The sequence below is a fragment of the Megalopta genalis genome, chromosome 8 (assembly GCF_051020955.1).
Source record: "Megalopta genalis isolate 19385.01 chromosome 8, iyMegGena1_principal, whole genome shotgun sequence".
In the NCBI taxonomy this organism is placed as follows: Eukaryota; Metazoa; Arthropoda; class Insecta; order Hymenoptera; family Halictidae; genus Megalopta; species Megalopta genalis.
The window spans coordinates 19,840,201-19,857,683 of NC_135020.1; the positions used below are offsets into that span (position 1 = coordinate 19,840,201).

At 36.5% G+C, this 17,483-nt stretch overlaps 1 protein-coding gene across 5 annotated transcripts in view; it reads right to left on the bottom strand.

Moving 5' to 3' along the window:
• The window catches only part of Acsl (Acyl-CoA synthetase long-chain), a 37,090-nt gene that overhangs the window by 11,769 nt on the left and 7,838 nt on the right, over positions 1–17,483 (bottom strand). For 2 of the 5 annotated variants that reach the window (XM_033465406.2, XM_033465407.2), the window contains exon 2: positions 3,588–3,697. The exons of 2 other annotated variants lie outside the window; for them this stretch is intronic. In XM_033465406.2, coding sequence (XP_033321297.2) covers positions 3,588–3,607 — 20 coding nt within the window. In that variant the 5' untranslated portion in view covers positions 3,608–3,697. Of the gene's footprint in view, positions 1–857; positions 1,019–3,587; positions 3,698–17,483 lie in introns of those variants that run through there. One more of the 5 variants, XM_033465405.2, reaches the window with a different exon arrangement.

Below are 17,483 nucleotides of genomic sequence, written 5' to 3' on the forward strand. Positions count from 1 at the left end.
ATTTTGTTCACGATTGAATCTATTATTAGATTTGAAGATTGAAGTTTCTCAATTACAATGAACCTGAACACTTCATCTACGATTTTATATCGTTGTTTCATTTGAAGAAGAGGTGTGCTGCCAACTTTAGAATATTATACGATACATCATGAACCAGCCAACAAAATTCGTGCGCTATGTTTTAAGGTTTTTATAACATGCACTATGTTTTTAAGTTTTTATAACAATTCCTTGGTTGTTATAAAAAAGAAGCTTCGGTCTTCAAATTTATGCTAGATCCAGTCACTAACAAAATTTTCCTACTTCTGAAGACATTAATCTATAGTATTTGTAAGAGATAATGTGTTTTCAATTCCTCAGAATTCAAGATTATTGTAACATGGACTCAAATCACTGTAATCCTCCCAGTTGGTGGTTGAAAGCATGTTGGAACAAGTATCTCAGAAAGTATTTACGTCCGTACGTTTCTTCAAGAGGAAATTTAAATTTTGAAAATATGATTTCAAATGTATAATTAACCCTAAATTGCGGACACGGAGTCTGGCAGACTCTACTGAAAGTATTATTGCTTATTAATCCGTTCTATTCTTCGTTACTTTAAAGTTTTCTACGTGTGACTATGAAATATTTGCAATCAAAATGTGCAATACGTTTTATATATTTAATTTCTCTATAAAAACTGATATATTTGTATTTGTGCTCGTGGTAGATCCTAAGATCTGTCGAGCTTTTGTTGTATTTTGCACGTTCGTGTGCCGACTAATTTACACTAATGACGTCCCCGAGAACGTCCGAATAAGTAAATGGTGACTCGATGACCGAAAACTCCAACAAATAGCAGTCCGAGAAATTTTTACCTTGGTTCTACTACTAGAATCTTCGATGCACTCGTCATCGTTCAGGGTAGCTCAGGTCGGATCAGAATCTTGACAGTTTCACTTCACTTAGACTCAACTCGGGGCAGAGCTGTTCAGAATCTATGGTTCTCGACTCAACTCCGGTCAGGTGAGATCTAACGAGAGGACCGAGTTCCATCCAGCAGGTCACCTCGGTCCTCACAACACTTCCTAATTTAGGGGTGGGCAGCGAGGAAGCTGACCAATCACGGCAGGCTCGAAACAGTGCGATAACTGCTCAAACAATGATTATTGGGACTTAGGAGGGGGTACCATGGACGCCTCCAGAGGGGTTCGAAAATTTAGGGAAAGTTTGGAAATCCTCCCCATCTGTAAGCACTTCGCGCTGAGTAATTCGGGTCCCAACCGCGCAAACGACCGGGCCGCGAGCCCAGGGCCAGGCGTTTATGGCAGAACAATGAAGGCCTAAAATAAATAACTGTCGACTACGTGCGTTGGTACGGCCAGAAAATGGCGTTTCGGAAATCAGGGTGATAGGCCCACACCCTAGCCATTGAGGACCGCCATAAACCCCGGTTGGGCAATCCTCAACAATATTCATTTTGTAGGAAGTATATTTTAGTAAGAGTCTGACAACCTCCGTGTCCTTATTGTCACGTATTCGAATGTAGGAACCCTTGATGATTCACCCTTGAATCAAGGATTAGTATGTTTTTATCACCAAATTATATTTTTACATCCTGTATACGTAACTAGTACAGATAAACTGAAATTTTTAATTGTAGATTTGTAGGCTTGAAACGTAATCATACTATATATTTTTGGAAAAAAGAATAAGAGTATTTCAGCGAATGTAATACTTTGTTGGAACAGTAAATATTTTCCGAGATATTTCATCGAACACGTTTTGTTTAGGATTCTAAGTGTTTGTAATCCTAAGCCTTTTCATTTATGACCGGATGAGACTTGATCCGCCCCTCTCGGTAATTACGGTTATCTTCACCGTAAACATGAAAAAACTCCAAATCGGACCTTTGGACTTTCTCCTGGCTATCGTAAATCCCTTGGAACATGAAGTGCACACACGGGCCCCAGGACAGACCAGCGGAATTGGCAAAAATCAGAGGCCCCGGACATTCTATTTTTTGGGGGCGGTATGTCCAACAAAGTCCGTATTGGCTGGTGGGAGTTCCTATCGTGCTGAAAACTCCAAGGGGTAGGGATTGGAAGTCGACGTGGAAGAAGAGCCACAAGAGGGTTGACGGCCATTTCAATGCACGAGCGTGTTTTTGAACCAGCGAAATAACGCCACGCTCGACCACATTTTACGTCCACGATTTCGAGCGGTATTTTTGCAACCTTGTAACAAGCGTGAAGAAAACACAGACTCCTCTATAAACACGATTTTTCGAGCAAAATTGAAAATCAATTTTTCACATCCTCGCTTGTTGTAATGTGTGCGAAGATCATTGTTTCGAATATACTATATTTTATCCTGAACTCGATGAAAATGTATTGTCGCCTTCGAATTAGGATTACAAAACAGTTTACAATTTCACCTCGTGCATGACGTGCGAAAGATCGACGTAAGAGGTTCTTACTGTGACCTTGAATACAAAGAAACAGAAAAAACATCCCAAATAGCAATGCTAGCAATCAAGATCCTCGAATAAAAATTCCGATCATCATTGATTACCGATAAATTACACGGTCCGCGAGCAAAGATATATCTCTAACGAAATCGTGCTTGAACTTTGAACGTTTATCATGTGCATCTTCCACCCGCGTAAACGATAACATCTGAAGAAACACGTGTTGTTTTCTCAATTTTATTATAGTGCCTTCCGAGGAATCATTTATACTTCTGCATGTAAAAATAGCACCACCGAAAAAAACCCAATGTCGTCATCCTAAAAATACACACGGAAGATAGACGCGTTCCTTGCCTCATAGAAATACAATATGTTGCATCATCGGTTCGAACGAGCTCTTCTCTCAATGAACGCCGCAAGCTGTTTATAACTTCGTTACACCTATATACATAGAAACTTTGTTGAAACAAATACAGTGCCTGAAAAAAAAGCAATTTGTTAATTGTTTAAACGATTGTAAAAAGTTATAAACAAATAATCGATAGAGATTTAAAAGGTCGAAATATTTATATTCGATTGTTTTTTTTTAAACTATATAAATGTGAACATTAATTCCTGAAAATATCGACAGAGGATTAGTTACAAATAAATATTTATCTACGATAATTATCCGAACGATTAGAGAATTATCGAAGACCTTTCTCCCATTCTATACAGCTTGAGAGGGGATTATAGCAATTAAATAAAAAATAGCCGAATATTTCGGGGTTATTTTCACCCCTTAAAGTAAATTTACGCGAGAAATAAAATTGCGTAATACATATCTATGTATGATCTACATACACACAAAGTTTCAGAATTTGTTGAATTTCCAGATCGGAGATTACCCGTTGTTAGTTCTGAAGTCAAAATAACTTCGAGTGCAAAAACGGTTAATACATAGATAGAGCATATTAGTGCAGAAAGTAAGTTGCGATAAGACTAGGAAGAGAAATCTTACAAAATACTTTCTATTGTCAGCCAGGCAGCGTTAACGGTCACGCATAGGGGAAGCTTCGCAAAAAGTGAGAGACATGCGAGCATGCAAGGTGTCTAGGAGGGGCAAATTAGCGTTGTATCAGTGATAGCTACAACTCACTGTTTGTCCTCCACGATCATGGTGCAGGTATATCCGGTCACCCCTTATTTCTCTGAGATGTTTACCTCCGGTACTCTAACAGGGGTCAGCTTTGATGCAGATTAATGACACTGCAAGAAAAACCATTGCCAGGAAAACTCGGATGGGTTAATACGTTTTCCGGGTGCATGCTCTATTTCCTTAGTCTGTCGGGACAGTTACACTTCAAACACACTGACGTGCTGTTTTTCACGTTGCCGTGTTAAAATGACGGCGTTCTCGATTCGATCATATATGTATACACACATATAGTATGTATATATTGCAAACAATTTTATTTAAAATAACAATAATAAATAACTATTTGAAATCTCGTTATTTCTTTATTTCAAATTACCCCAAATTCTCCATTTTTGTTTACAAGCTGAAGGACAATTGGGAAGAATTTACTGAAATGTTATTTCAGAAAGGATCACACGCATAAAAATAACTATGAAATAACATAACATGTTATCTCTGAAATGATCATTTTTCGGTTCGAAATACTAAGCACTTCGAAGAGCTTCTAATGATCGAAATCAGTACGATAGTGTGTGTTCTGCTCTTATTGTTCCCCAACGGCAACTGATAATCGTCCCAAATCGTTCTCGACGCGTATACCAATATCTTTTCGAATACGGCCACGAGCGTACTTTCACCGTGACCTTGGCCATGCTGAACGAACCGCGATATGGAACAATAACGTGTTGTATGCGTGTGTATGTGTGTACTGACCGTTGCTCAGAAGAAATCCGCTGAAAAAGAGTAGGACCGATCCCCATCAACCCACCTATTCTAACGTCTTCGCAGAAGTAGGCTAAACGCGTTTCCTTTATTGACAGAAATGATCCCTTTCTATTAGCCCAAGTGCACGCACATGGAATTTCCATGAAACGTGGGACTCAAGTCCGGCCGATTAAAAACAAACATTGCCTCCTGACTCCCGTCAGCGTCACGCTCCGCCGTGGTCGCCATTTTCGGCTAGGATCACATCGGCGCGTGTGCCTCTGCTTTGTGTGGGTGCGTGTGTGTATTATTTACGCGACCACGGTCGAGCGAGCCGCGTGACGGGAGTCAGGAGGCATAGAACAGTCGAATCAAAGTGAAACTGGCGCAATAAATACAAGATGCAAGAGAGTTGACTTATCCCTAAAGCAATTATTTCAGATTCTTCTGATGAACACATGGTTATTTTCTATTACTAATCGCTACTTAACAATTTGACTTACTTTTCAGTGGATTATTGCATTATATTATTATAATATAATAATATATTAACACGTTAAGCGCCACGCCGAATTTTTGCGCCTTTCCGCTGAAGCCACAGTAAGCCGTCAGGCGGGCCCTGCCGGGCAGCGCGCCGATAGGCGAGCCAGAGTATAAACAGATAACGGGTAACGTAACCCGAGTTGAGGACCGGAGCTTGTCTTCGTATGTTTATCTTTCCACTTGCAGATAAACTGTACTCGAGAGCCTGTCATTTTCTGATCGTAATAAATACTATATATATACTTTGTTTATATCCTTATAGTCCCTTCTCCTTGGTAGAAGATAAAAAAGCAATCAATGAATGCTTCGAGGCGTATAAATAAGTATTCTATTCTATTCCTTGAAGCATTGACCAAACAAAAACCGATATCGCATAATTTAAATGTTCAGTCTCACAAATAGCAAGGACCGACACACGCGCCGCGATAGAAGAACGAAAAATCTGTCGCCAGTCCGCAGGGACCGGCGTGGCGCTTAACGTGTTAATAATAATATAATAATAATAATATATTATTATATTATAATATATTAATAATAATATAATAATAATATATTATTATATTATAATATATTAATAATAATATAATAATAATATATTATTATTATAATATTATATTATTGCAATACTATCCACATATTTTTTATATTTAAGTTGCATCATATGATATCTTACGTTTACGTAAACGTAGAACGTAAAGAACCTGAAGGTAATATCGGGAAACGAGAAAATGAAACACTACGTATAAACTGAATGACGTAAAGGGCAATGGGAATCGGTCGCCCGCTCCTAACCTAACCCCTCCAATTTTTTTTTATTCCAGACTTTGATTATTATTGGCTAGGTTACGTGCTCTGAACAAGAGACGCGATTAGGTGGGCCGGGCGACCGATTCCACCGTAATCTTCTCGTTTACCAATAGAAGTGGTATCGGGAGTGCAGGTCAGATGGAGCGAATGGAATACTCCCTCTGTCGAAACGGCGGACTTCTGAGCAAGGGACAATAGACTCTTACTATTAACTGAAAACAAATCAATTCTGGCTTCCGTAGTTCTTAATTGTAGTACTCGAATATTTTTCGTTTTTGTGGTCGTAAATCATTGTGTATACATGTTCCTTGATTCTACCTTTTCTGTAAATATTATTCCTGAACGATCTACGTCATCGTACTTACGCATGTTACACATATGTATCACGTTCGTCTCTCCTTGGTTCAACGTCCAAACATCGCTAGTTACATACAATGACATCCGTTAATATTCGGACACTTTTCAAAACGCAGTAACTTTTTTTAGAACTGGACTAAACGGTTTGAATTGTTTTTAGATAATAGAGCGATCAGTCTACCAGACGATAATTAGAATGTTTTTTTTTTAATTTTGCAATTGCTTAGAATGACAATGGAAGATAGAAAACTTTCGTTTTTTAACTTTGTTATCTGAGTTTATAACGAAAATTTAAAAAATGTGTTTTGTAAATCTTGGTATGTTACACGCATGTTAAAAATTTCACCGAAATCGGTTGATCTTGGTATGAGCTGTAAACAATTAAAGATCGCAAAGATCGCAGTTTTGTCCCGATTTTTTGCACTTTCGATCAATAAGTGTGAGAAATTTGCAATTTTTACAATCTTTTGACACTTGTAACTTCGCGTTAACAGATTTCGATGAAATTTTCAGCAGGCATATAATTTAACGAGATTTACAAAATACATTTTTTAAATTTTCATTGTGTAGGCTCAGATAAAAAAGTTAAAAAACGAGAGTCTTTCATTTTGTTTTGTCATTTCGAGTGATAGCAAAATTGTAACAAAGTAGTTTAGTCATTGTCTAGTATACTAGTCCCTCTATCATTAAAAAAAAGAATTCAAATTGTTTACTCTAGTTTTAAAAAAGTTATTGCGTTTTAAAAAGCGTTCAAATATTAATGGTAGTCACTGTATCTCAATGACCTGATATATGATATACCATTACGGAAAATATTGATGCAAAAGTACTGTCATTTATATCTCGAGCGTAAATGTTATGTTTAGAGAGGGCAGCTTCGATAACCTTGGCCTCGAAATATGTTATCGATGTTCGTCATTCTGAACAACCGTTTCCTTCATACTTTACCCCTTCTCCAAACACATTTCAAATGTTTTAATTCAATTAAATGGAACTTCCGTCTCGGTTAAAAAATTGTGTAGAACTGAAAAGACCGAGACCAAGTAAAAGCTGTTGGTTTCGTCCTCAATTTTTATGTTGCACGATTCATAAACTGAAACGAAGGGAACTTTTACCAAGAATAGAAAAAGGTAGGATATGTTTGTAATAGAATAAATAGAACCTCAAAATAATTCGAAATAAAAGCTTATTTTCAACATAAAGTTGCGCTTAACCTTAAGCGACCTAAACCTCACGCATGACCTAATAGGTAGGATAATGTTCTTGGTTCTGTCGCTAGAGGGTTTCCATGTTCTCGCTGGTAAAAGTTCAACCGCCGATAGCCACCTGCGAACCCTTTTACCTGTCCACACGTAATCATGGAGCAAAACCCGCTAGATATCGCCACTAGCACCTCACGAGTTTCGAAAGATGGACCATTCTTTTCAGCATCACCTAACGATGTTCCAGTACAGACAATCTTCTTACACGATCCTTTACAAAACCAACTCAACGAATCCTACATTTCACAAAGTCGTAGTAACAGTCACGAAATTTTAAGGTCGCAAAATCCGTCGGGTTTCACTCTTTGCACTATAACAACTTAGACTCGTGATGCAGATTCGATGCATAATCTACTAAACACGGATATTATTTATTTCTTCTAAAGTGAAACAAAATTTGACTATTCTGTTATCAAAATATAGGAATGAAAGTAAATGAAGACACGCAAGGGACAAAAATTGTCTCGTTATATTGTGAAAATTATTAACCACTTAGCTATTGCAACCTCTTTGAAAAGTGAGTATATAAAATGAGTCGCAAAAGGTAAGCAATGACGAGTATATTACATAATCCAAACACTATGTATACAGCTTTCGTGTAATAATTGTTTATATTTTCTATTTGTTCGTTTCAATTTGTTTTGACCTTAAACTTGATCCTTAAAACTTACGAATGTGTTCCAGTTCTCACTAAAATTGCAATCTAAACAGCAAATTTTTTCGCACGACGACTATATTCGTCATAACAAAATATTGCCATTTCTTCATGACGAGTACACTCGTCAAAAACAGCTAAATTCAGATTGAAACAATTGAAGTGTAGAATTATAACGAAAAGAGTTCACTGTGATGACTCATTTGTTACGCAAGTAGATGAAGTGTGTAATAGTGTGATGAATAAACATGATCGTCGAATCGCATTGGATGTCAAGCATACTCGATGCCTCATTAGACTTATCGGGATCATAACTTCGTAGTACAATCATTCTCGTTACTTAGCAATTCTTATGATCGGAAAAAACGATAATGGTTTATACATTACAAGATAGTTGAGCGGGCAATGAATAAACGTATTAATTAGTCAAATTCGATGTCCAGTTTACCTGACGCCATGACGGTATTATTGAAATCCTAATTCTACAGTGTAATTTGTAAACTGCAAATTTTGTGCGTTTTCTGCAATCCATAAAGTTCTTTCTAAAAGAGCCAGATTTTGATTTGACTTTCATCTTCGTAAATCACTACGCAGAAACTATTTTGCATATGTGGCCATTTTCAAGAACGAATATAGCTGAATTATTAACACTCGTACGTCGAGCCGTTTTGACAAAATTCATATTTACAATTTTTCAATCAATATCAATTTTTGTCAACATACTTTTAAGATATCTCTTTTGGACACATTACTTCGTCTATAGACGTTAATTGTTCAAATTTTCATTATAAATTCAGCCAAAAATGGTTCGTATCTTTTTATTTAAGCTAAATAATCGCAATTTTTAAAGAAAATTTTGTGGACATTGCCAAGTAAACTAAGGTGCTCTAATATCTCAAGAAGATACGAGTCACTTCGTCTATTTAAAAATTATTTATTCTGTTTTAGGACATTCATGCGAGTCACCATAGTTAAGAGGGCAATGAATAGTCATATTAACTGACAAGAAAATATCACCAGGCCCGATGATAATTTTTTAATGTGATTTTACACAGTAGTAGAGCTTTTAAAACTGAATTGATTGATATACGGTTTTAGGTGCAAACGGCTTATAGTTTGTGAGATGTTTAACGTTAAAGTTGTCAGTAAGAAAGCCAGAAAGGTAAGCTGGATTTCGGGTCGTGGTATCATACAGTGGGATGGGGAAGCGGGGATGTCAGAGAAGTACACACAAGTGACAGAGCGAGGGAGAAGAACCTATGGAAAGCCTCGCTCACTCCCGTTCCTAACGTTCCCCCACTACTATTCCCCCACCACTTGTGAGCCCTTCTCTGCATGCCTGAACGTGACGCTGCGTAACGACTAAACTTTCTGACTTTCTTACTAACAACTTTAACCTTAAATATCTCAAAAACTATAAGCCGTCTGCACCCAAAACCGAGTACCATTAGATTCAGTTTTACAAGCTCTACCACTGTTCGAAATCCCATAAAAATTCAGCCTAGGAACCTCACCTTGCGAGTCATATTCGATAACAGTCGTACTAGATACTATATTGGTTTTAATGTGATTCGAGCAATCAGCAATTCTAATAACCCGTGCCAGTTTTCCAAACCGAACAATGTGTTCGTATATCGAGCGTAGTTATGCGAGTAATGAATAAACATGCTAATCTATTGAATTAGTCCTCGACATCAGGCGCACACAGCACGATATTGGCCTCAACATTCCTCTCGAAGGAATTTTCGAAACCAAAAAGTGGTTTATTGGCAGTACACCAAAGACCAGTTTCAAAGAACATTATAGTAACTTTTCTAATAATGAGGAAGAAAGTTCAGCGCCACGGAGACTCGGCTTCCGGCCAATTCGAGCGCGTTGCGTGGGCGTTTCGGGGAGCAAGTTCTGCAAGAACGTGTGCATTTGCATTTCGAATATTATATAGGTCATGGAAGATTGTCAAGACGATCCTCGAACGGCCGCCAGTTTTGCAGACCGTTGACTGGTGCAGCGAAAGCAGCGAGTGCAGCGGTCAAGTACACTTCAACCTCCCGGTTGTATTCGTCGCGGAACGAAACGTGACACGCCTAATCGTTGAGCATGAACCACCGGGAACAAACGAACTTCGAGCCAAGCGAACATGAAAATTATGAAATTGAGAGATTATGTCATCATGTTTGTAGATTGAATCTTCGAAAAAATCGATTTTCTTACATTTCCTTGAACAATCAACAATACGTCTACAAAATCATATGCTTGAATTCTTCAACTTGAGAAAATTACAGCTGGTTGACCTGGACGCTACGAAAAATCGGTTAATTACTTATTAACCGGAAGTATGATACAAAACTAAAATACTTTCGGACGCCAAAAAATATTTCGAATTAATTCTTTGGATAACATTTTATTCGAGAAATATTTCGAATAAATTCTTCGAATAAAATTGTATGCATCTGTTTCACAATTTTGATTTATTTGATAAATTTCGAATAAAATTCTATTCGAATTTTTGAAGAATTTATCCAAGATATTATACGAACATAATCTTGTCGAAATATTTCTTGAATGAAATTGTATTCGAAATATTTCTCGCATCAAATTTCGTTCGAAGAATTTATTCGAAATGTTATTTTATTTATGTAATGCCCAACTTTGCGACGCGGTAGTCGAAGCGTTGACGCTTGACTATTTCCTGGGAGGAGTCTCCTGAATGATGGGGATCAAATTTGGCAGTAATGGTAGAGATCTTTTTGCCAGTTACGGAGAGAACACTATATTTAACTAACCGAATCGCCTACCTCTGGAAAATTGTATCGGACCCGAGCCGCGCATTACATAATACAGGTTAGATACGACACGACCAATTGGACCGCCGCGCCGGGCCCGGATCTTTCAATTGAGCTGTTTAGGCAGATTCCTTGCTAGCACATCCTCTACGTGAAAATAGCAATCACGATGCGTGACATTCTAAATAATCGTTGACATGCAATAAAAGTACAGTCGGAACTGGTTTGATGTTGCGTCTCTCGGACCGGTTCTTTGCAAGTTCGCATCAAGAATAATTTCCAACGTCTTTGAACATGAAAAATCATTCGTTAAACACTGGTTACATCGAATCGAACGCATTCTAAGTTAAGCCCACTGTAATTGCAATTACGACACCGAAGAATGATGAATAGGTGTTGACAACAGCATCAACAGCTAGCTATTAATTACATACGTATATCGTTTGCATTTCAACGCTCGAGTGGATCGATTACTCTTCCAATATTTTTTTTTTCAATTTTATTATATTAATAATTTCATTATATCAATGACGACGTGATGTAATTCGAGAAAAAACTACGCAAGGAATTCATCGTTTTAACGTGATAAATTTAATAAAATTTGGAATAATCTTACTTATTATTTCAGAATTACATACTTCTTTTTATTTCATTTCTTTTAATATACATATATTCATTGCTCTATTTCACCTGATCTTGAAATTGGAAGAATTTGACCCTGAAAATAAGATTATTATATTTAATAATCGGCATTATATTTAATAACAATAATTGGCAGCCACAAGTTTTTTTCTTTGTTGAATAATTTTAATAAGTTCAAATTAATATATCAACGTTCCTAGTTTCTTTTAATCTGTCTACCGTTTTAAGCTATACACAGTTTGCCACAATTGCATAAAATCCTCGTAACAACTTCTTTTGAATGACAAAGTCCAACAGCAGACACCGATCAGACAAAAGCCGTCCTAGAACAATTGTATGGTTATCCAATCATCGAGATAAATTCAGTTTCCGCTGATTCGTGCGAACAGATTAATCAGAGATGGGGAAGACCGGTATGCAAAGTCTGCACCGAAATTAAATCGATGTTCCTGAAGAAGAATGACGCGGTATCGAAACGAATAGCAGACCGAGAGCGAAAAAGAAACGACTTTGGGAACCGAGAGGGCCACTCGTGAAACCCTGTCCTCTTTGAAAATAGACAACGGGGTCACTGGGCGTCATACTAGGACACGCATATACATAGGGTGTCCAATCTGTCATCGACAAGCAACTTTTCTTTTTCATACACGTGTGCATGTGTTACATTCAAACGAGTATCTAGTGTGAATCGTTGAAAAGCTCGATTACATATTTCTTTTTACGTTTTCTTGAAGAATATAAGTTCAAAAATACGTTTACAAAATCTTATGACCGAGTTCTTAAAATTCAGAAAATTACAACTGCTTGAATTGAACGCGACGAAAAATCGGTTGATTTTACTTGTTAAAACTAAATTTAAATCTTTTGTTAACAGTTATCCATATCTTTTCATTTCTTGTAATAGTGAATTTCGCGATAACTCATTTAATTTATAATCGAGTCGTGTTATCTATGTTAAAATGATTTAACTTCTAATATGTAATTTCATGCATTCGAGTCGAATAATTGTAGATTGTGCCACGTTTCATCATGCCACTCGGAACATAAAGATGTAAAAAAAGATGTAATCAGCAATTCACGAAGGTGAGAAAAATACTTGGAATTAAATAATATCTCAAAGGAAAAATCAACAGACTGGAACATTTAGAAGCGCATAGAATCAAAAATATGTTTCATTGTTCTGCAAACGATCTGCTATATCGTTCTCCTTAATTGTCCTAACTAACATTTTTGATCATCCAAGAAACGAACGTTACAGTTAATACAACAATTTTTAAATCGGTACAGACAAAAAAGTAGAAATAACATTTGGAACACCTTGAACTATGTAAAGTATTCTAGCTTCGCTTAAAAGTTAAAAGGCACGTGATGTTCCAGGTTATTTAAAAATATCCTGAAAAGTGGCAAATTGGTATAGGTAAGACATTCTAAATGAGGACGGCAGTATAACTAAAAATAGACCAACATTGGTTTCATTCGTCTACAAGATCAACTGACATGCCTAGAAAGTTTGAAATTCCAGAAATAACTATCATAGCACGAGGACACCCTGTATACGAGAAGATATCCCAGTGATCCGACCTTGAGTAATATTACATCGTCAGAAGAGAAGAATTTCGTTTCTCCGGCTTTAGATGTACCGAAGGTCCCTCGGATCTTGAATCATCGATGTAGACACTGGAATCAGTGTACACGAAATGTTCTCGTACGACTTGCGACATTTCCAAGAGCAAGAAGTTCGGAGTTCATCTCTATTTGAACAACCATATGACGCGAAAGCGTAACAACCAGGTGTCTGTGACATTTCAACGAGGCTAGCTTATCTCACTGATCCCGAAGTATCTAAATTTCTCCTGGTACATATTGCCTGTCGAAGATATTGTGTTCTTGGCGTCTCAACAGCTCGGATAAAAATGGTCGAATTCTATGAATTATTGTGCACACGAAAGGTCGGAACACGCTTCGGATAAATTCAAACTTAAGCTCGCGGGAGTTAGGGAAAATTTCTTTTATCGAAAGAGAGAACTATGTACATATCGAGACGTAAACAATTCGCCAACGGAGCCCGTTCAATACAATTTTCAACGATTGTAACAAAGAGGTCAATGGAAACCATGTAGTCACTGTACATCGACTGAAGTCGTTAGTGCTAATGAAAAATAGATCAAGGAATCGTTAGCTGTGAGTCATCAATTCTCAACAACTACATATTAGGTCATTAAGTATGAAAGGTCCAATTTTGAGACTGAAAGTTTGGTTTATTATATCTCGGGCCTTGCTCTCAGGTCATTCGCGTGGTTCATTTTGGATATTAACACGTTCCGTGCCGAGCTTTTTTTACTCGAATCTTCACACTTTGATATTTTACTAAAACTTGATGTATTATGTGCAATTATTAATTCTCGTACACATAACAACGTAACAAAAACTTATCAACGCCCATTCTTGCGGTGGAAATTGATTCTTCGGTTCTAAATTTCTTGTAAACAATTTGTTCAGTTCACTAAGTAAACATGCAAGCGTGTACCATCGATGGTACACGTGGCACGGAACGTGTTAAAATCTCCAGATCGGAATTTTTCGAACCATCGTCGTACTGTATGTACATTAGCCACATCCTTGCCGAACACCTCGTTAACATTTCGACTTGTCTGCGCTGCATTAGTTCCACGACGGAACTCATATTCGAAAATGACGCGAATTTTTGACTTATCCATGGCTTACAATATTTAACTATCAGACGACAATACGATACTCTATTAAAAACAAAAGAGTGCGCGTCTGAAAGCCCCAGATGCCGTATTCCTTCTCACTGCAAAAAAACAAAGGACGGTCGAAGTGAAATATCGGAAACATCGGATATGAAACTTGATGCTTTAGGTAGTCGGATATTTCATACTTAATGACCTAATAATTACCGTGCATCGTTTATGACTTAAGCCGTTACTGCTAGTGAAAAATGGATTAAGGAATCGTTAGCTGTGAGTCATGAATTCTTGACAACTGCTAACCCATTGTTTTAACTGAAGTAATGCTTTTGAGCGGTGTGTAATTAGTTGACTGCGGATATTTATGCAAAGTATAATTTTCATCCGTCGTTTCGCAAAAATGAGAATTAAAGGGAAATTTACTTCAACTAAAAGATTACGCAATGTAAGAATAAAATAAAAATGTCATTAGATCTTCAATATATATATTATACATACGTTTTAGTGTATTTTAAAAATCTGCACATAAAGGCATAAAGATCCGCAGTCGAGTAATGAATTTTGACCGAATCGTTCTGTATAATATGATATACAGTATATAATTACAATATAAAATAAAATACACAGTGTATAATTACGATGCATCATAATTGGACAGAGTTAAATAATTTATATATAAATATATATAATTATATATTATATATATAATTATATTATAATAAATATATATAATTATATATTATATATTATATATATAATTATATTATAATAAATATATATAATTTATATATGCTAAATTCGTTGCGAATTATTTCTACAACATAATTTAGTATGGATATTTAGGAACGTATACTCGAAATTTCATTGACCTCGATCGAAGCTGAAAATTCGATTTTTCGTCCGCGTTTCTTCGATTTAGTGCGACGTGCCACCTCGTAGCGCTAACGATGTTATTGCAAGTGCAGGGAGCGAATATCTAGAAAATCGTCTGACCATCAGAAGATGTTTAAGTTCCCGCTTTCCTAGTTTCCACGATGTTGACCGGCTTCTAAGTCGATTACGTCAAGGCTATGACCTGACCATTAAAGTATAACGTTACGGTATCGGGTCACAACCCCATTTGCTGCTTCAAGGCAGAAAATATTGACCGTTTGAAGGTCAGTATGCCAGTCGTCCTACTATCGAGAGCCAGGCTATTCTCTGCCCACATTGGTTTGATCAGATTTTTGCATAACGAACAGTCGCGAAACAGATTCGGTAATAATGCCGTTCCTTCCACGAGTTCAATGTTAGAGATTATCGGCCTTGATCCGTAATCGTTTACGTAAGACCGACTAACAGGAGATGATTACACGTCCTCTCAAATTGATAAGTGGACTCAGGAAGGAGCTAGGAGCAGAGCAACCACCAAGAAATTCCTGAACCGTTCGCAGAGCCTATACATATACCTTTCGTTCTCGGTTGCTTTCGCTTCTCCGACACTTTCATCGACACTGTCTATACCGCGTAAAAATGAGTTCCCGGATACCGGTATCTCCGGTTCGTCGAAGAAATTTCTGCAATCGTCATCCTATCTTTCGTAGCAAGAACCCTCTGAATCATCGAAGTTTCCATTCCTTCTGAGGAAGTGATTAATGAAATAAATTAATCAGCAAATTATAACCGAACTGATTAAGGAGAACTCGTGCCGCAACAGTAACTATATGCGAGTCACAGTTACAAGAAATTTTCAATCCATACTTATGCTTCACGCACTGGCTGTTTTATGTACCCACATTAGCATGTGGGTCATTTTAATTGAACTTAAACAGACAAGATACACGTAATGGACGATAACTAGTGAACAAGTTGCTGTATTATCTAACGTGACTGTTTATGGCCGATAGATTACGAAAGGAAACCGTGATTGGCGGAAAGCTAATTATTTCACATGAACTAAATCTTATGTCCCTTAAGAAATTACAATAAATAAACTGCGGATTTTACGCATTTATGGTAATGATAACATGAATTTAAGGATACCGTTACAATATCTTCCATTTATTGAAATTGTTAAAAGAAATAATTTATTTTTATTTAATTTATGTATCTGACGATCGTCTTGGAAAATTTTTATTTCGCATATAGATTCACAATCTAATTATAAATCCTTCAATAATACTGGCAATTTTATCAATAATATACTGTAATATATCATAAATAATGACTACTGCCAAAAATAACAAAATATAGGTCGACTTATTCTTACTTCAGCTTCGTCCAAAAAATGTTTACTGAAAACCAATGAACATCTTCATTAATTTTGATTAAATCACGAATTGATTTATCCATTTGAACTGTCTATTAGAGTGTCTATTAGAAGCTTCTGTGATATAATTTCAGGTAAGCGTCGTCGTTTGAGCTTTGAACTATATCAAACTCTTGAACGTACTCTACGTATTATATTATAGATGGGGTGCAGTGATTAAGAAGGGTGTAACCGAGTGTCGAGGGTAACCCGACGCGAAGACAGCTGTCTTCTTGAAAATTAAGTGACCGTTCAAGGCCTCAGACTAGTTATCCACAGCGTGTAACGGCGATGAACTAACTAGCCAGCTGCTTTAAGCTTTCAGCGTACATAATTTACGGAACCGATAATCACGCGGAAACCACAGCCAAGCGAATTATTATAGTATACGATGAACCGTGTAATTCCTAACCGTTCTGTCCCGAATTTTATTCGAGTCGAATGCTACCGAAAAATCTACCGGAAACCTGTTCATCGAAATTTTAGTTATTGTGCTATATTAAGAGAAATCTAAACAATCTTCTTCTATACGATAATACTAAATGAATAGGCGAATTTCATTTGAAATGAAAATAAGATATGACTATTTCAAATCATTAATTTCAATGACTGTTATTTTCAATGCTGTTACTTGAAAATGAAAATAATGTGGATCCATTTGAAATAGTAGCAATTTCAAATAATGAATTGTTTCGTTATTTTTTTATTTCAAGTATGATACAAGAAATAATCCTCAAAATAATATCCAAAAGAAAAGATTTTATTTTAAACAACCTTAACATCAATTTGCTTCAAACAAAATTCTCTCTCTCTCTCTCATTATAAAGATATAATCCTTAAAATAATATGCAATGAAAAGATCTTATTTTAAGAAGTTTTTACAGCCATTTGCTTTGAACGAGAAATTTTTGCTTCAAAGAGTTCATTCTAAAAAGATTTTTACCTAGGTTACAAGAAGAGCGTTATGATGCAAGATGTAAGAAAAGTATTATTCTTCGAAATATATCGCTTATCATCGGATAATCAGTTAACCTAGTCAGATTGATTATTTTATATCCTGCAGACATATCAATGATAATGTCTTAATGATTAAGAGCTGATAATTCTC